Source organism: Orbicella franksi, chromosome 13 (genome assembly GCF_964199315.1).
Source record: "Orbicella franksi chromosome 13, jaOrbFran1.1, whole genome shotgun sequence".
Lineage (NCBI taxonomy): Eukaryota > Metazoa > Cnidaria > Anthozoa > Scleractinia > Merulinidae > Orbicella > Orbicella franksi.
In genome coordinates, this window is record NC_138157.1 from 21209797 (window position 1) to 21235512 (window position 25716).

Below are 25716 nucleotides of genomic sequence, written 5' to 3' on the forward strand. Positions count from 1 at the left end.
ACTCACAAAAATATGTACCGGTACATTAACGGCCCCTGTTAATTTCTTATTAGCAGGAAAAACGGGCTGCTAGTTACGGATGGTCAAAGAACGTTTGTACAGCAACGGCTGTTCCGAAAACGCAGAGTGCGGAATGCGGAGTGTAAAAAGCACTCACACCGCCTGAAGTGGACCGCGGTCATTTCATTCAGGCAAAATGGTATATTCAACTCACGAGTTCACGTTTAGGAACAAAATAAAGCACAGTCCAGTTTTGACCAGATCTAAAAAATGTGACAAATCACGACTCGAACTTAAAATAACCTAATCAACCTTTATTTTTTTTATTTTTTTCACACGCCGCACTTCGCACTGCCCACTGCGCACTCCGTCTGTCGTGACTGGAACTAATCAACAAATGCAATCAAGCTACAGCCAGTGAAATATTCCCACTTTAACATCCCAAAGCAAAAAAAAAAGAAAGAAAGAAAGAAAGAAAGAAAGAAAGAAAGAAAGAAAGAAAGAAAGAAAGAAAAAAAAAAAACATCCTAAAGCCAAGGCGATTCAAAGTGGTAATCGTGAACATATAACTGATAAACTATAAACCACGAGTTACGATGATATCCGCTTTACGATGCTCAGCCTTGCTCAGACTGCCGCTCAGACTGCCGCTCAGACTGCCGCTCAGACTACATCGAAAACCACGAGGTACGCGATAGTCTTTGCGTATATGACGTATGACGACTTTCAAAATGCAGACGTTCGACGAAAAAGTCAAAAGGATCAGCCTTGAAACCACAGGACACCCAAATTTATGAACTGCGTGAAATGCTCGTCATTCTAGAGGGAGACTGAGTACTAGTCAGAAATTTATTTCTGGATAATGACAAAAACTCACAAGGGGGGATGCATAGCGAGTGTGGCAAAAAGCGCTTTTCCTTTCCTTGCTGGAAAAATATATCGAAGGAATGGAATATGCTGTGTGACGACAAATTTATATTAAAAAAACTGTATTCTTTAGATGGCTTTTAACTGAAATTCATCCCCTGCATACTTTACCATTATGATGAACGCATATCTGTCCCTACCCTCTGATCCCTACTCTAGAAACGATACGAAACGTACTACGCAAATAGTTGATCCCGTGACTCCTCGCTTTGTTTTCAGTCACTTTATTTAGCTGACAAGGCAAGTGAGACAACTGGAACTCCTCCGACGGACAGCCATGACGAACTTGCTTGTTCTTATGATCTGTTTCTTTTACCATGTCGATTCTACCAGCTCACTCCGTGCAAGCACGGTTCGAGAGCTGACTGGGTTGTATTCGAGAAATAAGCATTATGTTTCGTCTTTAACTGCCGGTGGAGGTTTGTTACCGAATGTGTCTGAAGCTTGTCAGAACGCCGTCCTTGGTCTTCCAAGGAAACCGGAATTCGGAAAATGTAAGTAACATCTTGAAAACTGTGTTAGGATTTTGTTTTGAAGATGTGCGCGTTGCAGTAAGCTTCTAAGAGCTATTGAAAATCTGTCAGATCTTTCATGTAAGTTCACGTGTAAGCAGATTTCCTAACACCCGGGATCGGAGTTACAGGCGGTGCATTTTGCAGACTGTAGAACTGAATGTAGACTGATTTAGTTTCATTTAGGCCTAAATAGCGTTCCAGTTAGCTTGAGCATCCCTCAGGTTAGCCTGTTGACAGTTAGCTCTCGAAAAATGGAAATGGGAATACGTCATTTGTTAAATGGGTGGGAAATTACAGCCCACTATTTTTGGGATTGAATTGATCTTTCCTAATTAAGGACGGTACCTAGATTTGTTACTGGGCACACGTTCTGCGCATCACACAAGGCATGGTTTAACCGCCACATGCATGCTAGGGTTGGCATTGACATAATCAAATATGCTACCAGCAAGTACATGACTAAAATGAAAGCAAAATTTTCCTGCTGTGACCAAACCAATTTTAATGAACCTGTACTAAACCCAGGAACACCAGAATAGCAGCTAACCACTAACAGGCTTCTAGCTGAAAGCCTAACTGTTATCTGTCAATTATTATACTGAAATCCAACTGTAAACAATTATACCTGCAAATGGTATGGTGTGCACGGAAAGCAAGTGTGCTCAAGAAACACAAATGGTTTACTTACTGGGAAGGTGACAGGAAAAATTGTAATGGGCACAGTATTCAAAAAAATGAATAACTTTAAAAAATGTGTCGTTACCCCTACGTTTTATGTTATTTATTGTACATTGAACTCACTATCTCTTTTCTGATTGGTCAAAAGCGTACAGTGAATTTTCGAAATCAGTGCCTGTGACGCCATCTCTGCAGATTATACAATAATCATGTCAAGGACACTCAAGGTCACAGGTTGCTTGCCATCAGTGATGAAGCAAAAACATGACTTCCATTTTTTTCGTTCAATGTATAATAAAACAATAATATTATCAGATTCGGTTTTTGTGATATCCAGAATAATCAAGGTCTCGGTAAGGGTTATCAGCCTCAGCCTTTGGCTTCAGCTGATAACCCCTACCTCGACCTTGATTATTCTGGATATCACTAAAACCTCATCCAATAATATTTTAGAAATGGAAGTGGCAAGTCCATTCAACACGTGATTAGATTTTAGTTGTGAGGAAAAGCTATTTCGACTGTATTTGAGCTGAACCAGAGGAAGGCTGTCAGAGACGCTAAAAGCGCTGTTGCAAGGAGTTTGTTATTAAAAACATACCAAAGTGGTTTTTATGTGACCATCTACCATGTAGTCCTAAGATCTTTGTAAATTTATATGTTTGATTTTCTATATGTAAAGGCAAATTCTAAAGAAATCTGTGTATTAAATGCTACATAGTACTTTTCGTTCCTTTGGGACTTGTTACATTGCAGTATCATGTTTGGCTTGCAATTTAATTGAACTGTAACATGAATCAACTGTAATTTTATTGTCAATATTATTTCAATTATGTGTTCAAGGAAAAAAGTTTCAATATGAAGATCGTTTTAGTTTTTGTACTGAAAAAGAACTTCAGATGAATCAGGTGCATTATCGTGAAGGGATGGAAGCAATTTCCTGTCACATAGATGAAGTATTACAACAAATCAGCACTCTTGTTTCATTTCTGCTTTGATTTTTTCATATTTTTTGAGTTTTCATTTGTCTTAAATTCCGAGCACTTGCGTTGATGAAGGCATTTACTGCTGAATTCCCAAAAATAATGGCTCATTAATTTTTTTCCCTTCCTCTTGAACCCTGAAATTAACAGTCCCCCCAAAAATAGCGGCGCACTCAAAAGTAGTGGCCCTTTGGAGTAGTCACTAAAAGAGAAAGTCTCTGTTCTCAACTGCGGGTCATGTGGATGGAACAACCTGACTGCAGGACTGAACATTGACTTGAAGAGCTATCTGTGATTTTATTTCAAACTTGACTGAATTTTTGTTCAAACTATGATTTATAAACTGTATTTGTTTAGCAGTAGAGTCAAATGATTTATGGTAAGGTAATCAGTTGCATTGCGATATAATGTGACCATTATACTTTCGATTCGCCCTACAGTACCAACTGGTTCAGGGCCTTTTTCTTGTTTATACGGCTGCATTGTTTATGTGGGTAGTTAGTAACATACATAAATGGAATGTTTAATTTCTTTTGTTGTGCATCCGCTTTGTCTGAAAGGACTGTTACCGTACAAACATTTTTTAACCATCCGAAAGTAACGGCTACCCGAAAATAGCAGCCCCTTTTGCCAGCTAAATCCGAAAGTAACAGGGGCCGTTACTTTCGAAATTCTACAATATTTTAAGATACCTTTCAAACTGTCACTTAGAATACATTTGGAGCACATTTGGAGTAACATTTCAAGACGAAGACATTCACCACGCGGACACTTAAAGAGCTGGATTAATTTGGGGTCAATTTAGCTTAAATATTAGTCGATTGTTTTTTCGTCACTTTGAAAACTGGAACAGCACATAATATTAGTTTACCTGTTTGCCTTCGTAAATTTTCAACGGTGCTAATAAAAGACAGCTTCGTCTCTTGCCTCTGCTTCGTTGTGGAAATGTTCATGTGCCAGCAAAACTGATACATGTACATGTACGTACATACATGCATGTTCACCAAAAATATTGCTCTTGCTTCGAAGTTCAAAAGGAATATACGTAATCATCGCACTGTTTAGATTTTCACCACTTTATTTATTTCCCAGAAAGGTCAGATCATGATTACGTTGGCAAAACAAAATTGCGTATCAGTAAACTTTGCGACGAAAAGTACCCGGCGCAAATGCTGGTGACTTGTGCTGGGTGCCGGCTCATTTTGAAAACCCTGTGTTGCAAAGATCTACTTTTTCCGCATGGTGCTAATCTGGTGCAAAAGCCTTTGTATTTAGGAGGGGGGTGAATAGGGGTATGCAAATCTGCAGATCCGTGCCTTTTTTTCACCAAGTCTGTCAATCCGCCAATATTTTTGTTCAAATCCAAAACCACAACCACATCTGGAAACAGAAGTGTAAAAGTTCAAACTTTAAGGTAAACTGGTAAATATGAATGCCATTGTTAATTTCATACAAATAGTAAAGAAGGCAACATGCGTGATGACTTTAACACAGTACAATTCCAATGACAGTCTCACACCTGAGTTTAAATGAGCTTTGTTCAAAAAAAGAAATAATTTGTATGGACTTATTAACATACCGACCAAGGCTGAAGAAAAATCTATGATCCAAATTTTAATTAAGACCTAAGATCTGAACATCAAGACAGGCACAATCCGGAATCCGCGCCCAAAATTCATAGCTGATCCACGATCCACTGTGTTTTCAAATTCTGCGAATTCGCTCGATTTACCACTTCAAAGCTGTTGAGCATTAGGGGCTGTTGATTTCATTCCAGTATGCCGAAAATTATTAATATTATAATAATGGTAGAAATGATGTCATGATTTCGGAAACTTGAGAATTTCTTAGTTCTTGATTGCTTCTGTTCTTTTGTATGTTGCTACATGAAAATTGGCTTTCTTCATGAGTATGCTAGTGACTATGTTCACGAAAAAATTATGGTGTCCTTTTCTTCGATACTTTAGCTTATCTCTCCTTCAATAGAAATTTTACCACATTTTTGTAGGGACTTGATAAGATACTGTTTTAGCTATTTACTTTGAAAGTTTGTTCAAAGAAATTGCTATACATGTAGATATGTTTTAAGTTTACTTTGTGCATATTTTCAGATGTTGTGATTGATCAAGAATAAACAGCAGTGATGTGCAACACAGACAGCCTAGTGTCTGGAGTGTTAACTTTAAACTAAACTTTTAAATAAATTCACTTTCTTGCCAAAATGAATTTTTCCAGACGGGGGTATAGATATTTTCTAGTGCAAGATGATGAAAACTTTGAACTGTCCAATTTTGTAGTTTTGTTACTCATGTAGTTATCCTGCGATCTTAATAAATTATTTGTTAATTTAAGATCACTCGATTGAATTGTTGCTAAGTAGTGATTGGCAGTCCAAACTTTCATTCGGCAGTGATATCTCTTTTGAAATCTTCCCATGTTCTTATTCCAAAACCTGGGTAGAACAGTAACTTAATAATAATGAGCATGGTGGGCTCTTTAATTTCAGACATTGATGCCATAGGAAGACCAAACAGTGGGGTGTTGACAGGAAGTCTTGTGTGGCTGGGGTCTTATGCCACATGTAAAACTATTCCTGATGCACACTATTGCCTTGCTCCTGATGTCACAGTGCTGATCAGGAATGGAAACAAATCAACTGTATGTATTGACAATTACTGAACAGATGCTTTTTAAATTTCATCCCCCTTAGTTGTTTAAATCAACGGAGCTCTCCTACTCAAGTGCCTGAAGTTGCTAAAATTGTACCAAAAGGAACTATTGTAAGATCCAACAGCTAGAAATGTACTCCAAGATTCTGTGAAATCCGGAATAAATCGATCCAGTTAAAGATCCTACAGAAGAAATTACCGGTACTTTTTTGCCATTAGATAATCATTCGATTGCCAAACCCAACCTTTGTGCTAATTTTGAGCAAAATCAGTGGTTTGAGCTGTATCACCTCCTGCCTGGTTCTGCCTGGGTTTCTCATGGACCCACTCTTGATTTATATATAACCACAGTTAAACTGCATCTTATTTTTTGTTTCTACCAACAAGGTAATACCTTATATTGAGTGGGGACTGTGCGTACCTACAACCTGTAGTGACGAAGATGTAGGTTTTGGGTTTGTGGACATTTTAGAACGTAAGTTGTTTTTCAGATTTTATTGCTTTAAAATTCTGGAGTGTTAAATAAGAGCCAATTTAGTAAAGCTTACTGCCTGTAGAATCATAAGCTACTCTTCGTGATCAACACTTCTAAAATTTGTTAATGCAAGTTGTCAACTTTCATCAAGTACAGTACCTTCTTTTTAATTTTTCAGTTACATGTAACTTTAAAATATCACTTAAATCTTAATACAGGTACTCTGTAGATAAAAAAAAATAAAATGTGTACACATTTTATTTTTCAGAGGCCTTATGGTATGGTAAATGTCTTGCAGAAATCTACATGTAGATAGATGCCAACCTAAAAAAATCAAAGTCTGGGAGATCGCATATTTTACTTTTTTTTTTTCATCCTAAAAAAAGGTGCTCAAAGTCGAGATCTGCCAATTAAATCTCAAAAATGTATCAAATATCAAAAATTTTCCCCCAAAATGCCATAAATTGGCCAAAATACGTCAGAAAAATTTATTTTATACGCTTCTATTCCCGTGGTCTGGGAGATTTGGTGACTTGTATGGGAGAGTGGAAAATTCAGTCTGTATCCAGGAGAGTTGGCATAGAAGCATGTACATGTATGTATGTATGTGAGTTAGCTCTTTTCTTGACAACTCTACGTGTACTTTGAATAGCTTTCTATAATATTAACTTGCGCCATTTGTGCACTTTTTACGTATAGTTGTGTCAGACCACTTACCTGCTCCTTACAAGGGCATTGTCCAAGCCAAAGTGAATGGTGTCTATTGTGCGCATCCATCCAAGTGGACTACAGGACCTATAATAACACTGTGAGTTCATTTGCAATATATATATAATTATATATAACAGGTGACGAACTGATCAACTGTAGATTTGGCTCGGCATTTTATTGCTATTTAGTTTCATACTACACAACTACTGTACACTGTAGCATACATGTGCACTGTACCAAACATGTATATATACCATCTAGTTATTTAGAGACCCAAGGAAGGGTCCACTAAGAAAGGGAACCTCTGTAACTCAACCAAATCACAGAATTACCATACATGTAACATGAGCTGTTGATTTATATAAAGTTGCTTGTATGTAGTTGCATACAGTTTGTTGTCCCATTGCAGTGGGATCACGCTTTATGACTTTGTGGCCACTCAAGTCTTGCTCACAAACATCCCCTCCAGAACTGGTTCTGATTTAATTTTGTTTTCACAATGTCCAGGTATATACTAGGTCTTCAGAACTTGATATTCTAAGGCCAAATCAAAACTACAAATAGCGATCAATACTGGTAAATGTACATTCTATAATCTGGTCTTGTTGTAATTACAAATTAAATCACTGTTACAGTAATAGCACAATAATGTCATGTAACAATTTTACATACATGTAATATTGAATGAATGTCTCTCTTTAACATAGCTAAATAACTCTTATCCAATAAATGCCAGTCAATTATAATAATTGTAAAACTTTAATGAGTACCCCATGCATTTGTGAGCCAAGATCAATAATTATAGTCACTGGGACCAAGGGTTTGAACTACTAAACAAGAGTTTCATAGGGGAACCATGCAAAGTGGCTTAGTGCAATCTTTGATATGGAACTTCAGGTGAATGGCTCTGCTCTATTAAATATCCTCCAGGAGTTCAAAGCACAGCATACAATGCCCTTCAGCAGAAATTTAATTGTGAACCAAAATAGGTTAGAAGACTGAAAATTTCAAGAGAATGTCAAATGTCACAATATATAGTGAATCGTGTCTGTCTGTCTATGATTGGCATCAGATGACATTTCTGGCTTCCACTAATGCTGTTAACATGTATGAATTATTTGTTGAATTTGTATCACAGACTGGACATGCATCCAACCATCTTGACTTGCAGAGAGGAAAGAGACTGGACTTTAGAGAGTACCAGAAACTGAGTCATCTTAATTTCTATTAAGTGGAACATTTTGATCAAGAAGAGTGAAACTTGGATGCCACTACATTGTAGTGGCCTAAAACACAGGATTAATTAGAATTAATTTGAAACAAACACCAATGTGCTCCCAAATCCTTCATTTAATATGTACAATATCTTCAGTTGTTTTCTGTAATTTGTAAAGAAGCAATTTTGTTTAAATATAAACATTCCTTTGCATATACAGTGTTGTCTGCATCATCATAGCATGTTTATGCCTGGCTGGGACCTTAGTTGACATGTGTGTGGTGCAAGAGTCTTGGAGGTTTTGGATGAAATCCGAAGTGGGGTATGCAAGAGTTCCACAGTCAGATGAAAGCGGATTGTTATCCAGTGGATTTTCCAATTACTCAGATGGTGAAGCTGCACCATTACTGAGTGGAAACTATGGTGACAGCTCATCATCATTATCACAAGGCTCATCTGTTCATGTATACCAACCCAATCACAAGGAGAGAGGTAATGTTATCTACATGTAATTTGGTAAAAATATATATATTTAAAATAAAGTTCAAAGGATTTCATTTTAACCCATTGACTCCTTTACTGGCTATGCAATGTAATTGGCACTAGTGGACCTTGTATTATGGCGTCACCTTTTCTCCTAGCCTGTGAGCAGGCACTCATACCCTGCAGCGCAAGCAAAAGAAGCCTCTCCATGGCTTGCTTCAGTCACTGACTCATCTCTTGAGTTATACCTCAACCTTATGTAGTGTTCTTTACTAAAAGCCCAGGTATTTTCCCATACCTGGAGAAAAATGTTGACTTTCCCTAGCTATCATAGATGCCTATTGTATTGTTGCCTATTGCCCATGCCTGGTTTCCACATGGCGTCGAGTAAATGTTAAACCGTTTTGGAACAATAAAAGAACAAATCAAACAATGGTTTCTAAAAGTCCAGCAAACCAAAAGAAACTGGAGGACATTAAAGGAAAGAAGATCACACACACGCTTAAAAAACAGAAGCACCTAGTAATCTTTTGTCAATGATAGTTGCTATCTAAATAATGGCCAGAATTAAATGTGTGGTGTTAAATGGCTGGAGTTTTATTTGAAAAAGCCTAGGATGCAGTGCTGTGTTTCCATGGGTTTTTAAACACTGGCAAAGTTTCAGATAAGATAGGCTTCTCAGGTCAGGTTTTAACAATACATCTGTATTAACTAACTTCTAATAAAAAACTCATATCTATCGGCCTGTTGGAATTCTTTGCTGATCAACTGGTACCTTGCTTAATAAACATACATGGACATGTACCTGACACCATAAGTATACAATGTACATTGAATGTTATTACGTACCGTATGTTCTGAACATATCAATAATGCGAGTCCACCTTGTTTACATGCTGACTGAGCAAAATCATTTTCATATTACTGCTAACATGTATTTATGTTCTGTTCTGCAATCTTCAACAATTTTGTCAGCCATCAGAAATTGTCCCAAATTTTCTGGAAAATGTTAAAAAATCTACGTGAACATGCATGCCTTTAAGCATTATGTCAGAACTTGTCAAAAACTCTTGGAAAATGTTCAAAAAGGTATTAATTTTGTTAGCACAGTATATTGAATACACTGATGTGCATGTAGTACTAGTGCGTGCACTTGGTGTTTGAAAGGTTACTTATACATGTATATGTTGGGCAGTCCCATTGATTTTGTTTCATTGGTTGTTTTTCAGGTTTTCTGGTCAATTTGCTTTTATGTTTCTCAATAATTCGCAACACCAGCAAAATAATGGACTGTTCTGTACCAACCAGTGCAATCACATCTCTGAATGGAGTTCGTGTTCTCAGCATGTGGTGGGTCATTTTGGGCCACACCTACCTCTGGCTTCTTTTTTACCGGACAATCAGTAAGTCAGTTCTACAAAATTATGCATTCATTGTGTTTCAGTCAAGGTAGTTCAGTTCAGTAAGCTACTGACAATAATAGTATTGGTAATGGTGACGGTGACGGTGACGGTGACGGTGACGGTGACGGTGACGGTGACGGTGACGGTGACGGTGACGGTGACGGTGACGGTGATAATGATGGTGATGGTGATAATAATGGTGATAATAATGGTAATGATAATAATAATTTGTAATAATAACAAGAAATTTGTTAAAATCTCTTCAGAAAACCTATTTACAAATCTTCACGCATTCCACTATCGTAGACTAAAATATTGATGAAAATGATATCATGAGGTCCTAAAATATTAATTCACAAGCTCATGCCATCATCAACCTTCCAGAATTGGTGGACACATGCCTGGTTAGGGTTTAAACGTCAGACTTTGATTATTATCATTATATGATGATGATGATGATGATGATGATGATGATGATGATGAGGATGATGATGATGAGGATGATGATGATGATAATATAATAATAATAATAATAATAGAAAAAACACCATTCATATACTAAAGTTTTGATGAAAATAAAAGTATTAAAAAGATCCTAAAACACTAATTCACAAGTTCACGCCATTATTCACGTTCTAAAATTAGCGCACAGACGCTTGGCTAGCGTTTAAGCGGCAGTCATCAATGAAGTCCCCTTGTGGAATTTTTTGGAAAGGTGTCATGGAGCCCCTCACACATGTGTGTACCGACCTTAAAATCTCAAAGGAAAGCAATGTTCTAATCCAAGTAACAGTAATGTGATAAATTCCTCATTCTTTTCTGAGAGCTTCTCGGTTGGGCGTTTGAGAAAGCAATTACATGTACAATCAGCTCCCATCCCACCATTGGTTTCAAAAACTAGGGGAGTGAAAGATCCCACGATTTCAACTATAAAAATCATTGATAATAAATAATAATCATAATAATAATCATAATAATAATAATAATAATAATCATAATAATAATAATAATAATAATAATAATAAGGTCTAGATAGCAGCAGACGTGTAAAAAGAACTACCTTCCCTCAATCAGCAATTACACCATGTAAATCTAAAATTATCCTTTTAACTTACACCTTTTCACGTTCTGTTGTTACTATTTGTCTTAATTAGCATTTTTGCCTACTTCTTAGTCAACTTGCTTTGTAATCATTCATTCAACTGAAGATGACAGAAGCTCTGTCGAAACATGTCTTGCAAACTTAAAAAATTGGTCGTTTTCCTTAAAAAAAAAAATAAATAAAAATAAATAAATAAATAATAATAATAATAATAATAATAATAGTAATAATAATAATACTGTCTGTTTTATTATTCTTGCAGATGATCTTGGTGTAGGGGTGAACATCATCCATAGGTTTTCTTTCCAAGCTGTGAATAATGCCTTCTTCTCTGTTGACAGTTTTTTCGTACTAAGGTATGGTACATGTATGTTTGCTAGTGAGTTAATCGATTCTCAAGAAAAGCCATCCAATATATAGCGTCCTTGTGCATTAGTCTTTTGACTGGTGATCAAACGAATCTAATATGAGGTGAGCCTTGTCTGGGCACACTTGTGCATATAGGTTAACTGGCTTAATGGGATATGCTTTTTTACCTGGTTACAAATACCTAAAGAATGCAGGTCATCAAGATAGATGACCGCTACTGAATTCAGAATCGAAAATTCTTATGATATTCTTTGAGAATGAAGAAATTATGCCTTAGCCTAGAGAGCGGATTTATTCCGGTTTCCGTTTCCTGAGGCAACTAGAAGTATTTCTCTACACCGCCCCTCCCCCAACCCTTTCCCTGGGGGTTGGATGCTAGTTCATCGCATTAAATTCAGAGTCCAGCTGGGTAACCATTATGACAGCATTTGGCGCCCATACAAACTTGCTATTTACATTACTTTGCCTTCTTTTGTTTTCATTCCTTAGTGGTTTGCTTGTGGGTTACCTTTCATTTCGCCGTATGGACAAGAACAGTGGAAGATTGCCGCTGTTTCAATTCTATTTTCATCGTTTTTGGAGGTGATTTAAATATTATTTTGCTATTTCTTCTGGAATGAAGGTAACAAAACTCTAAGTTTAATTGTATGTTTTTCTGTTTAAGAATCTGGTGTCATATCGTGCAGTTAATTTTTTTTTCATGATTAAGTCAGTTAAGTAAACGGTTTCAATGTTGCTATTGTAAATAATTAATGTCAGTATTGTACATGTAGGTAACGTCAGTATGTTGGTATTGTAAACAGTTACTAAAAGTGTTTTTTAAAAACGTACACTGTTTCTACAGAAAGAACCGACTACTGAAATCCGTTTTCCTTTTCAAAGTTGTAAAGAAGCTCATACTAGCTGGTATTCAGGAGAAAATCTCTTGTAGACCCAGACGATAGCATTTTCACAAATGTTCGTTAGTATTATTAATAGTACTTTCAAACAAACGTTCTAAACAACAAGTAGTTTAAGTAATAATATTGTTAATATGTTCTCTGCCTTACAGGTTGACCCCAAGCTATATGTTTGTTATTTTGTTTTATGCCAATCTGAATGCATTCCTGGGTGAGGGACCATTGTGGTATGGCAGCCAAGTACGAACACCGTGTGATAGTTACTGGTGGACAAATCTGTTATACATCAACAATTTTCATCCTTTTTCTTTGACTAAGGAGGTAGGGCACCGCTATTGTTTGTTTGTTTGTTTTTTTTTTTATGGATTTTTCACTCTTTTTGGTTTCTGCCAATTTATGTGCATGTTTCTTTGGACGCAAATAGAGAAAGCGACATTTCTATCGGATCATTTTCTACTGCTGAGAGAAATTGAAAATGTTTTGTCCGTATTTATGTAACATCAGTGGTGACCCAGGAACACTGAGAATGTAGGTACATGGCAATTTGTGAGATAACTGCAGCACTCTAAGTTCCATTGGCCAGAATGCAAACTGATCTACAGATAAGAATGCACGGTTGTTTTGTTAAATTGGTACAGTTGTCGAGTTTCAACGACCGAATACTCGTGATCTAAATAAAACCAAAGAAAAGGAAGTTGCCAAAAGTTCACTTATGCATTGGCTAACTACAAGAAGTGACCGACCTTAATTCGTATTATGGGTGTGATGGGCTCAGAGATAAGAGGAAATTTAAAATTATGGCAACCGGATCATTTTTTGTGAGTACAACTTAAAAATTTCGACCATCTATTTTAACAGTTGCTGTTATGCTAAAAATTACATGTATCTTTAGATTCATTGTTTTATCATATTTTGCAGTGTCTGCCTTGGTCATGGTATCTGGCGAATGACATGCAGTTTTACGTGATTAGTCCAATACTGCTCTACATAACCTTCAGGTAATAGCAGGGGTTTAAATTTTATTGGGAAGCAATTGGAGTGGCTAATTTTGCATGTTTAAATTTTCCACGTCGGGTCACAATACATAATATCTTTACCACAATTGCTACAAATCTCACAATCTGATTGGCTAATTTGCCGTTGTCGATAAGAGTTCAGACAACGCTGCTCGCGTCATTGTGTCACGCAATGCCTTTTTCAGCTCGCGCTCTAAAAAACATTTTCCTTGACGTTGATATTGTGGTAAATGCGCCTCGTGAGTCCACAACATGTGATCACTGTGATGACGCGTATCGTTGTCGATAAAAGTACAGACTACGCCAAACCACATTCGATTTGTTAAATTTAACTATTATTCCACGAGCGCGCGTTGGGTATGAGATGGTAGATAACCAACTCGTATAGAAAACTAAATAAAATAAAAATAAACACACACCCAAAAATCACGTGTGCACTTTCTTTATTTGGACAGCATGGTATAATGGCTCATATACATTTGTACCATGATGACTAAGCGGTAAAGCCAATGAAAACTTTTGAATTGCATTATCCAATGACCCAATTTTTGATAAGATGACATATTTGATCCCGTTTTACGACAGCTCTTCTACGTTAGGTCACAGCCTTTGGTAGCCATCGCTTTCGCTTTTAACAGGAAACACGTGAGCGTTGTGAAATTACTCAGCCCTCTGAGCAACTGGAGTTTTGTCACCTAGTGACTGTTTCTTACTATCATAGTTAAGTTCTTTTGACTTGAGCTGTACAGTTCTCTCTCTCTCTCTCTCTCTCTCTCTCTCTAACTCTTCTATTCCATATATGATTAAGTTCCAGCGCCTGCTGTAGATATTCTGTCGGATAAGCTCAACCTCATTCCTCATTTGATCTTCGCACGTGTTAACTCTCTCCTTGACTTCTTCATGCTCTGCTTGTGTAAATGTAAGGGATTCCTCTAGCGACTTGACTTGCTCACGTAGCAGAGAGATTTCTGCATTTGCTTGGTCGAGGTCAGTTTGCATATCTTCTAATCTCTTCGTGTTTTCCTTATCTTTGCTTTCCAGTACTGAAATCCGTTCTAGCATTTCAAGGTAAATAGTGTCGCCATCTTGGTCGCTATTAGAACTGCCTTCTCTCGCTCGCTTTCCTGGGTCTGAACTTGCTTTTTTGGTGGCATCCTTCTGCTTCTACACGTTTTGAATAGTAAAGGCTAAAGCCAGGGAGCCGGAGAGGTGTTTTAGTGCGTTTTCTACGAACTTTTCATCGCCAAAGCACACGTCTACACTCTAGCGCCTCATCACCAATCTCTCTGAAGTCAGAAATGTAATGTTGTTTGCTTTGAAGATTAACGAAGAAATAGTCAATTCAACGAAATTCTGTGGCGTGCATTGTTTAGGGAAGTCTAAACAAATTAGTGGAAAGCCCAGACCGGTCATTGCGCGTTTTACTTGTCGAGAAGATCGAGACCTGGTTTGGGGACAAAGATACAACCTAAAAGGCAGTCGTTATAGCCTTGCCGAGGACCTGCTTCCGACTGTACGGAAAATCAGAAAAACGATATTAGTACCAGCAATGAAGGGAGCACGAAAGATAGCGGGTACGAGAGCTACGATCACTGGAGACCGTCTTATTGTAAACGGAAGACGTTACACTTTTGATCAAATTCCAAAAAATGGAGTAGAGACAAGGAAAGCTGAATCACAAAGTTTACTCAGACTCGTCTTGATATTATTGTTTTTCCTTCTTCTTTCCTTTTTTTTTTCTACAAATCAAGAGCTTCTCAAATTTTGACGTCTATGTTTAAGTTTATTCGGAGTGCCAAAGAAAATATACGTTTGTTTAAGGTCGTTTGTATTTCTCAAAATTATCTGTATAGCCAAAAGCCAGTCTGAAATGCGAAAAATTAGATGTATTCTTTCGCGTTCAGGTCTTTTTGGACCTTTTGATGTCAATGTTATCTTTTTTTGTTTTATTTTATTTTAGTACGTTTAATTTTTCTCTTGGGTTGCGTTAGACACACGTTTTTCAAATGCTATCGGCAAACAATCAGACATATCTAGAATGTAAATCGGATGTTCTTTATATCAGCATGCAAAATCAAACTCCAAAATGCAAATTTAAACAGCCTAATCTGTCAGAAACTGTGAAAACTCTCGAACCGTATGAGCGGTTTGTGGGTCCTCTGGGATCTGTGGCAACACCCTTTGCTCTAATTCTTAATGACTAATCTTTGTGATATCAAAGGCCTATCAGTAAATGTCGGGGGACTAACACTCACTCACTCATCCTCTTCGCCCCTTCGTGAGTGGAGCATAAGGCCACGGGGACTAAACAAATCGCTAAAACGTCGCGCCGTGTTTAGGTGGCTGCATCGTCAAAACAGCTCCTTTATCTTCTTGCAAGAGACTTACAGTTCAAAAGAATGCGAAAACACCTGGCGAGCAGAATGGGGAGGGGAAATTGTCTTTAGTCTCAGTACAAATCATTGCAAAGGGACCATAATCCTTTTTCATCCAAAATTAAATTTCAAGATTGAAAAACAAATTACCGACAAAAACGGTAGATACATAATTTTAGACGGGATGTTTGCAGACACACGACTTGTACTTGTAAACATCTACGCACCAAATGATGTCCGTCAACAAGTCTTCTTTTCTTAAAGAAGTACAACATCAACATAAAGACTATGCAGAAGAAATAATAATCATAGATGGGGACTTTAATTGTACATTGACTGACATAGTTAAGAAGGGCGGTAATCCTTTCTCGCGGAAAATACCAGTAATTCAAGAAATCAATAAATTATGTTACATATGTACATGTATGAGCTAACCGACATCTGAAGGCGACGAAACCCAAACGGAGAGAAGTTTACGTGGCGAAATAAGTCTTCTAAAATACAGTGTCGTCTTGATTATTTTCTAATTTCCAGATGGCTAATGAACTTGGCCAACAAATGCACAATCGCTTTCGGTCCTGAAACGGACCACTCTGCTATTTTTGTTCACTTTAAAAGTGCAGAACTCAAACAAAAAAAAGGCCCAGGTTTTTGGAAATTTAATCAGTCACTCCTTAATGATGAAAATTATGTGTCATTGTTTCGTCTAGAACTCGAAAATTTCAAGCAAAAGTACACTGATGTCGAAGATTTAAATCAGAGATGGGATCTGATTAAAATGGAGATTAGAGGTGTTACTGTGAAATATTCCAAAAACAAATCTAGAGAAAGAAAATCCACTGAAACTATCCTCCAGAACATTAGTGATCTGTTTAAAAGAGCTGAAGCAGAACCAAATAACAAACATATAATTTGTGAAATTCAAAGCATCAGATTACGCCTAAAGAGGATTATGCAATACAAGACAAAAGGTGCAATTCTAAGAAGTAAGGTGAGGTGGTACGAAGACGGCGAACGCAACACCCGTTTCCTCTATAACGTTGAGAAAAGAAATTATGAAAAAAGACACTTGGAAAATTAAAATTCTCAAACGGTACCGTCACAAACGATCAATTCGAGATTCTGCGAGAGCGAGTGGAATATTATAAAGCTCTTAACACTTCGGCTACGCATCCTGAAAACTCAAATGATGCAGGTTCCGCCTTCTTCGAAAACTTTACCCCTCTAGAGAATACGGACGAGCAAATGTCTCAAGGAAAGGTCTCCGCTGAAGAATGCCTAAAAGCCTTAAATGATTTCCAAAACGAAAAATCGCCGGGGACAGGTGGATTACCTGCAGAGTTTTATAAAAGGTTTTGGAAAGAATTGCATCTTGACATGATAAAAACTTTGCTTTTGATACAGGAACTTTGTCAATTTCTCAAGGAAGAGAGATTATTACACTCATCCCGAAACCAAATAAAGACACCACAGCACTGGAGAATCTCAGACCAATCTCTCCTCTCAACGTTGGCTATAAAATACTGGCAAAAACAATTGCGAAGAGATTAGAAAAAGTTCTTCCAAAAATTATTAACCCTGAACAAACCGGTTACGTTAAAGGGCGTTATATTGGTGAAAACGTTCGTTTAATTTTGGACAAAATGTCATATTTAGACGAGAAAAATGTCCCAGGAGTTGCCCTTTTTATTAAACTCGTGGCTACGCGAAGCGTAGAAACGTGTTTGTTGCGGGGACTCCGATATGCAAATGTGTCACTCACTCACTCACTCACTCACTCACTCACTCAGGTGTAGACACTGTTCGTAATTAGTCGGCCCGAACGAGAGCGCCCGCGAAGGTTTGAAGTAACCTTAACGCATCTATTAAATACAACTAAAAGTGGTGCTTGAACCCTCAACATTTACATGTTGTGCCAGGAGTTTTTATTAATCGTGTATATTACAACTTAGGTGTAAAACTGATGTCGCCCTACAATTTAAGTTGTATTACAAAATATCCTAGATGATTGGAAAAGCCCTTAGGCAAACTATATTACTACGAAGACCTATGAGCGGGCAAGTGCTTTGGGTGGGTGGGAGGGAATAGAAAATATTCTGGACAAAATGTCGCATTGTAGCTCGTGTGAGAGCAAAAGACAGTGGCCAAATTTAGCAAGCACGTATCAAGATGCTAAGGTTCACTCTGATTGGCTGGTTTTCAGGATTCGCACGTGAGGCCATCCAAGGTCGATGAACGGATGATTAGCAAAGCACATAGCTCAAAACAGAAACAAGAGTTGTTGATTAACTGATATCTATTTCATATGTTCAATAAATTGTGATATTGTACTTGCTGTAATATTGCTATTTTCTTCTTTTTATTTTGTTTAGTTTTTCCTATGGATATTGTGTTTGTAAATTAATAAAAAAAAATAACTCATAACTCGCCAGTGGCTCGTGGTTCCACAGCCACTTTGACAATGTTATGACCCAGTTTATCATCAATAAGAGGACAGACGCATAAAACACTGACGTCAATTTGTTAAACTGTTGAAAATAGATTCCAATGGCCAGGACTTCTTGTTAGCGTGGGCGGCCTTCTTGGTTTGAGTTTAACTATCACTGCTGTGATAATCGGTGTTTACAACACAGATGTGCTTGAAGTTGGACAGCTCATAACGGGGTAAGCTATGTACATTTATGCCTGTTTTGGAACTAAGTGAAGGGCATCTTTGAAGGGGCCATGTTGGTGCTATCAAACAGTGGGAACTGTTCGTATAAGAAAAAGAACTCTTTCCCAAAGGGAAAAAAAATTGAGTTTTAGAACACCAACATGACGGCTGTGATGGCTCTAAACAATCCTGTTTGTAATAACAGATATGATATGAGAGTAAATTAGAGATCTCTTACTGCCGCTGTCCTTATAATGATGTGAACAAGCGACTCCTATAATAATAATATTTCATAAGCTTGAGGTTCAGTTTAATTCATACCCATACCGGCATAACTTTTATGACGAAACTATCAAACGGGGTTGAATTTGGAACGCTTATACACTTCGAGGAGATCAATAGAAAATAAATACCAAGGTTGAGCTACTGAATGTAACGGGGCCAAGTCGACCGTCGCTGTAATAATTTATAAACATCGAGCTCTCTACAGGTGCCCACTATTCCACCACTGGCGAACGTCTAAACGGATCTAAGAAAGCGAAATATTGCCATAAAAATAAATCATATTTGTAACTTTTGCCTCGGTGATATCAAGTAGACAGGAAAAAACGCGAAACGCATTTTATAACTGATTTTGTCATAACAACTCAGAAAATAGTATAAATACGGTATCGTCCCGTTTCTTTCTTCCACCTCCCACAACCCCCCACCACCCTTCACCCACTCTCCAAGAAGAAGAAGAAAACTGACTTTCGGAATAACTTTGAGCACTTCAATAGGAATGGGTCTGGTGTTAGCTTAGGCGGAGGTAAATCTGAAAGTTTTGAGATTTGACCTTTTCTCCTGTTTTGCCTCAGATTTAAAAAAGATCCAGACAGGGGTAGCTATAGCGACCTGGTGTATATCAAGCCTTATTGCAGGATCGCGCCTTATCTCGTGGGCATCGCCCTTGGCTACTTGATTCACATCGAGAAAGTGGCACCTAGCAAAAGCCCTTTGGTAAGTACATCTAGGCTACAAGAGGAAACTTTGATAGGATCTCCACCATAATAAGCGAAATCGCGAGAAGAGGCACCCGCCTCATGTCGTAATCTTATTAGTCAGTGCAAGTTGCATTCTTTTAAGGGAATGATTTGATCTAGTTTCCGATCTGAGAAAGAAGTTGGACGTCCAGACACTCAGGCTATGTAACTAGTTTAGTTGACTTCTTTCTTAATAGTGTAGTAAAATTAATGGCCAAGAGATTTTTTATTTTTAACTGAACGGGACGGACAGTAAAATCCCCATTCAGCGTACTACCCTCGGGCCCTGTGTAGAAGAAAATTGACTACCTTCTGGACCTTCCCTCGTGTCCTCCGTGTTAAGAATGTACATTATTATATCGCCTTGTCTCGCAAGGACTGGGAACTGCCGAATTCAAGAATATGATTGGCTAAAATCGATAGTGACCGTTTCTCTATTAAACTACTTCCAGTCTTCCCCAGTGTATGAGTATTCCGTGACGCCCAAAACGTGAAAATTGATTGTCTTTATTGTGGTTGTCACGCAGTGCTTCATAATGAGGAGGTTGCGTGACGACTAAATGTCGATTGCAAGAGTGCCTCATTAAAAAATGTGTTTCTTCCAGTTCAAGGTGCCAAGGCAAGTAGTCTGCTTGGTTGGATGGTTCTTGGCAATAGGACTTGGAGTGACTTCCGTGTATGGTGTTTACACGTATTATAAAGCAGGAGGTCGACCGTTTAACACAGCTGAGAATGTCATTTATGGGACTTTCAGTCGCTTTGTGTGGGGCTTGGCTCTGGCCTGGGTCATCTATGCTTGTAACAAGGGATATGGAAGTAAGTTTGTTTCTTATGTTCTAAACATCTGCCCGCTTTAATTGATAAGATGTTCATGAAAAGTCCGAAAGCCAGTGGAGTACTGTTCTCACAGCCAAGAGAAAAACGTTTTTTCCCAGATAACGGAAAGTCGGAATTTTTTAATCCTCTAAGGGAACTCCTAAATTTCCGCTTAAGTTAGCTAATATGAGTGTTTTCGTAGTTCGGCAGTGCATAGCAAGTCTTTAAAACTGACTTTAAACTGACAATGTGGTTTGAAAAACTGGAAGGCAGGAGTCGTGTCAAGATGATGTTGTGAAATTGTCTCATGGGTATGACCTTCAACAAGAGGACGGATAAACCTGTCTTGTTCTGCTGTGCACTCGAACAGTGCGTTATTCTTGTCATAAGAAAACTTGCATGGTCTTGTGCGTTGCCTCAGACACCGGGGATCAAGCATTGCAACTCAATGTTGATGTCGATGATCTTGTTTGCTGTCATCATTTCCCTACTAATCTTATCGACTATTGTTACAATTCCGGGAACGAAAGGTTTACGAAGATGAAATAACAAAATAACCAAGACCTAAAAGGTCCCTATGAAGAGAATATCAGGTTAGCCAACCACGAACATTTGACGTGTGTATGTTTCTATATTCTTTTTCCATTGTAGGTCTTGTGAACAAGTTTCTGTCGGCATCATATTGGATTCCACTAAGCCGTTTAACATACAGTGCGTACTTACTTCATCCTTTGGTTCTTGGCTCATACTTCGGCTCTTTCCAACATACCGTAGAGTACAGTGACAAAAATTTTGTAAGTAATGTTTAACTGAAAGCAAAATCTTGAATGGTAATTGTACTAACCGTTGCTGCAATCTACCCCATTTGGGCGAATATTGTTAAAATGTTACATCCCTTGCCATATTCCGGTTGTGATAAGAGCAGCGGAAAGCTATTGGTTTTCAGATTACGGTGTTCTAGATGTGGAGTTTATAAGTAGCCCGTGTATTTTAAAGTCAATTTTAATAGTTCAGTTCAGTCCATTTTCATATTCCTGGTCTTTTCAAGTGCAAATGACATTGATCTCCTTTTAATGATATTCCCCCGCATGAGCCTCCATTCCAAGCTAGTTCCAGTCCAATACCGAGAATACAAAAATGCATGCTGGGACCTCTTTCGTCACGAAACGGAGGAATGAGGTTGTTCTGACCTTGGAACAAGTAAGTTATGGGACCTGTTTTTCTTATTATTATTTTGCATTTACGAAAATGGAAATAATGAAGAAACCCCAAACGCAAACACTCTGGTTGTCATATCGAACCTTTCTCAAATGGTGATACAGGTAAAAACTGATCGCTAACTTTTTTTACCTTTGCAGGCTTTCTATTTCGTGTCTGTGGTGGTGATGTCGTACGCGTCGGCTTTTGTGCTTGCCGTTTGCGTGGAGTTTCCTACAATGCGTTTGGAAAATGTGCTATTCTACAAAGTCAAGAAATCGCACACTTGAAACGACCAGCTTGTCTCCATTCTCTATTTTTCAATAGACTGTTTTCGATGTATTAAAATTCAGCTTGACAGTGAGGCCTAGAGGACGAAAACAAAGGAAATAGAATGTACATGTTTATTCATTTCTTTTGTTTGTGTCTTCTAGGCCTCACTACCAAGCTGAATTTCAATATATCGAGAGTGGCCTATTCCCCGTAATTCACTCTATTTGCTTCCCCCACCCCACCACTCCCCCCCCACCACCCGCCTCAAATTGCATAAACTGTTGTGAAATGCTCTTGGGAGGTCTGCATATTCCCAAGAACATTTCACAACAACAATTTATGTAAAATGTGGGTGGCAAACAGAATGAATTATGGTGAATTGGAAAATAGAGAATATGTAATTTTTTTGCCCGACGTTTTAGTTCATTAGATGATTTCTAGACCGAATGATGTATTAAGCTACTGTGTAATTAGCTGGTTAGTTTTATTGGCGTCCCAGTGACTCTGATTAGCATACTGAAACGCCGTACAATGGTTAACTTAATTCAGTTTCTAGGTACGGATATTAGCATGTGTCAATCTTAAACTGGAAATCAAAAATTTCTTAAGATGAATAAAGTTTTTCAGGTGAGCCTTTTCCCCAAAATGGCATCCATAGGTGTTTAGACATGTGGTAAAACAAGGTCTCAAGTGTTTGATATATCTTCTCGATTGAAGTGGAAAGTTAGGAGAAAACGTAGAATTAGAATCGTAAAAACTACATGTTAAAAACCATACAATAATTTTACGTAACTCGTGAAATAGTTAGTGCACAATTAGATTGTATTAGACACTAATCCAGGGTTCCTTCGGTAGTTTAGAGCATTTGTTTGTAAATCAAGACAATATCCCAACAATATAACATAGGCAATGTATTGTTTTATGCATTCTCGCTCTTTTCTGCTTAGCACCATTCTAATATTGTACTGGTCATAGATTGTGCCTCGACCAACACACCTTCCATTGGACCTGTTAGGAACACTGAAAATCAGTTTATTTTCAGGTTTAAAGTCGTAGTTAAATCGAAACAAACGTTGCATAAAATCGCCAATTAGATCAAAAAATATCGGACTTCGATTTTATTAAGCTGTCCTCTGCGACAAAGCGATTCAACTGGCTTCTAAAGTGTGTTACATAGTTCACAGTGGGTACTTACCATTTACATGGGAAAACCGGAAATTCCAGTTGGAAAATCAAATGCATCGCGCCATTCCATTAGGGAAGCTTTAGAAAATATGGGCTGTGATTTGAGGTGATGCTATTTTTCTGCTCTTTTAAGTCTCTCTAACTGATGTGGATATACTTTATAGCGATTCCTTCTCCCGCAACGTCGCATTCAATTGTTTAATCTTTATGCCTGAAATTTCCAACCGGATGGTTTTTGTAAACGGTAAGCACCCAGTGAGTTCCCATTTCTTCAGACATGCATTAAAAGGCAATCAAGCACCCAAACGTTCGTGGCTTCTTTTGAAAAAAAAATACACTTGTAGACCCATTTTCCTGCATGAGTGAAAATTAAATATGAGTTTTTGAAAAAAAAATGTCACAGCACGTCTTTGTATCAGTGAGAAAATTTTTCTTCTAAAATTTTGAATAATTTAGAAAATGAACTTGTGCGAGCAGGGTTCGATGAAAAGACTATGTTATTGGAGGACTAATGACGCGTTATTTTATATCAGTCTACAGTTGGTTAAAATTAATACAATTTTAGTAAACACAATACACGGATAATTCCATAATTTGATGGAAATTGTTTTTGATGTAGCAGTTCTTTTTATTACTGTGTGGTTAGAGAACTAATGACGTGTAAAGTTTAGATGGGACTGAAAGCAGTTTTGTATCAGTCTACAGTTAATTACCATTGATACAGTTTTAGTGAATACATTAATGCACTCATAATTATTCCATAATTTGGTGGAAGATTGATAGAGCTGGTCTTTTTATCAAATATCTCGCAATTGTGCACAAGTGAATTAAAAATGTATGTTTTTCACTGAGTTGTTGTAAATATGCTTTCTTTGCCATGAATTTCTAGAAAGATGCAACAGCAGGTTACCATTTCAAAACATAACACCAGAAACAGCCCTTTTTTTTTCTATCTGGAGGAATAACTTGCGCGATTTATCATATAACATGATACTTTATAGCCTTTCGTTTTAAGGTAAAGAGATAAATTCCTTTAAAACGGCAAACCCAATGTCAGAAAAAGGCGGCCACGTCAAGTTTTGGATGGGAATGTCGCAATTTATAGATCAAATGCCCACTCATCCTCAAGCAAACTGTGTCCAGTGATGATGTTAAAAATGCCACGCGAGAGATTATACGTGAATAACACTATTATATTCAACCCTTGTAGTTGTATCAAAAGAGTGGATGGGAGAGTTTACTTCAAACTGTCTTCGAAGGGGACGGAAGGGGAAGGTAAATTCGAGGATTTACGGTAGTTCAAAATTTTCCAAAGAGCATACCTCGCAGGAAGCTAGTCGCCTCCGCCTCCTACCGTACATAATCAGTCACGAGGTCGAACCATCCTATCAGTTCCACAGAGTAAGTAGATGACGAAAAAAGGGAAAAGCACAAACTAGCGCTCATTTTCTTATTATTCTCCCGATCTTCATTTGTGTTTCTGAGTATAACTCGATAAAAAGAACGGAAAATGTTTCTACTTTGTAGAGCAATGATTTTCTACTTAGTAGAGCAATGAAAAGTAAGCTAACTAGGTAAAAAAAAAATTACCTTAATTTGCTAACGTTTAAAAATACGCTGAAACGGCAAACTTCAGACGCAGTCGAAGTATTAAAGAAGAGTATGTCTCACGTGTAAAATATTTATTGTAAACGAGTCACCTTTGCGTTTTAAAATATGGATGTTTCCTGCGGGAAGGTCGTAAAAGAAAATTTACGTTACAAAAATGTTCCAACATGCGGGTTTTTTGTATTTGCTAATTATTCATCGCGGGTTTTAGGGGTGGAGGAGCGGGGGGGGGGGGGGAAGGAAACAATACAATTTCTCCATTCGATTAATGAAAGTGTTTATGAGGAGAAGTTTATTTAGCACAATAGCAAATGTGGTTGTTATGTCAAGAATGCATAGCAAGATACAAGACATTCAATAACGATAAAAGCTACGAAAAATGTGAACATGAAGTTGTGTTATTCACTATGCAATAAGTGACATTGAAAATTGTTACCAGCAGGGAAATACTTGAACGTTGTCCATGGTGGCATTCTCGCTGGGAGTGGTTCAAGTTAAGAAGAAGCCATGATCTCAGGGACTCACGGATCAATAAATAACTCTGGTTGTCAGGTATTTGGATTACACTTTTCGTTAACTTACTCTTTTAGCTTTATTGAGTTATTTTTTTTGTAAAAAAAATACCTCTTAGTCGGCGCGTTGGGCATGTTACGGGTCAATGGGTGAGTGAGTGAGTGAGTGAGTGAGTGAGTGAGTGAGAGATGTATGTATATCACACCAATCAGATTGGATCTGCTATAAACAGCCAATCAAATTTCTTGTTGTGAAGGTAAATAGTATGTGAGGAGATTTGATCCTGATACAGTTCAGAACGGCCATATTTATTCTTCTATAAAAGAGGAGGAATTATTCATGTATTGGGCTTATTTGGAGATCTTCTGAGGCGAGGATTTTGTGGGCGGGTTTGATAAACATTTGCAATGGGATAATCAGTCAAAGAAACATAGCGTTTGGCATATAACTACGAGCACGCAATGAAGGGTGAGCTTTTCCCATTAGATAAAATTTTCAATTAAATGAGTCTTAGCCGCTCTGCTACTAGGTTTAAGATTTGAATGATAAGAACAATTGTATTTTAGGGAAGCGGAATGCACTACTTGGAATTTGATGAGGTTGCGACCAGGTTCAAATCGTTTGCATGTTG

General features: G+C 37.7%; 1 protein-coding gene across 1 annotated transcript; it reads left to right on the top strand.

Moving 5' to 3' along the window:
• The first annotated feature begins 825 nt into the window (after nt 1-825).
• Nucleotides 826-23811, top strand: LOC145464957 (nose resistant to fluoxetine protein 6-like). The gene is made up of 15 exons (XM_081448768.1): nt 826-1421; nt 5607-5758; nt 6157-6244; nt 6944-7052; nt 8392-8663; nt 9884-10057; nt 11422-11515; nt 12018-12110; nt 12580-12748; nt 13346-13425; nt 18360-18482; nt 19329-19470; nt 20099-20309; nt 20961-21103; nt 21668-23811. Exons 1-15 carry the CDS (start codon nt 1205-1207, stop codon nt 21794-21796), a joined length of 2196 nt encoding a protein of 731 aa, XP_081304894.1. The 5' UTR covers nt 826-1204; the 3' UTR covers nt 21797-23811.
• Nucleotides 23812-25716: the final 1905 nt, after the last annotated feature.

What these genes read in the sequence shown, in the direction of transcription:
- LOC145464957 (XM_081448768.1), top strand. Translation starts at nt 1,205, where the DNA reads ATGACGAACTTGCTTGTTCTTATGATCTGTTTCTTTTACCATGTCGAT. An exon ending in GAAACCGGAATTCGGAAAAT is followed by an intron (nt 1,422 to 5,606) that starts GTAAGTAACATC and finishes CTTTAATTTCAG; the next exon opens with ACATTGATGCCATAGGAAGA. An exon ending in CTGCTCTACATAACCTTCAG is followed by an intron (nt 13,426 to 18,359) that starts GTAATAGCAGGG and finishes TGTTGAAAATAG; the next exon opens with ATTCCAATGGCCAGGACTTC.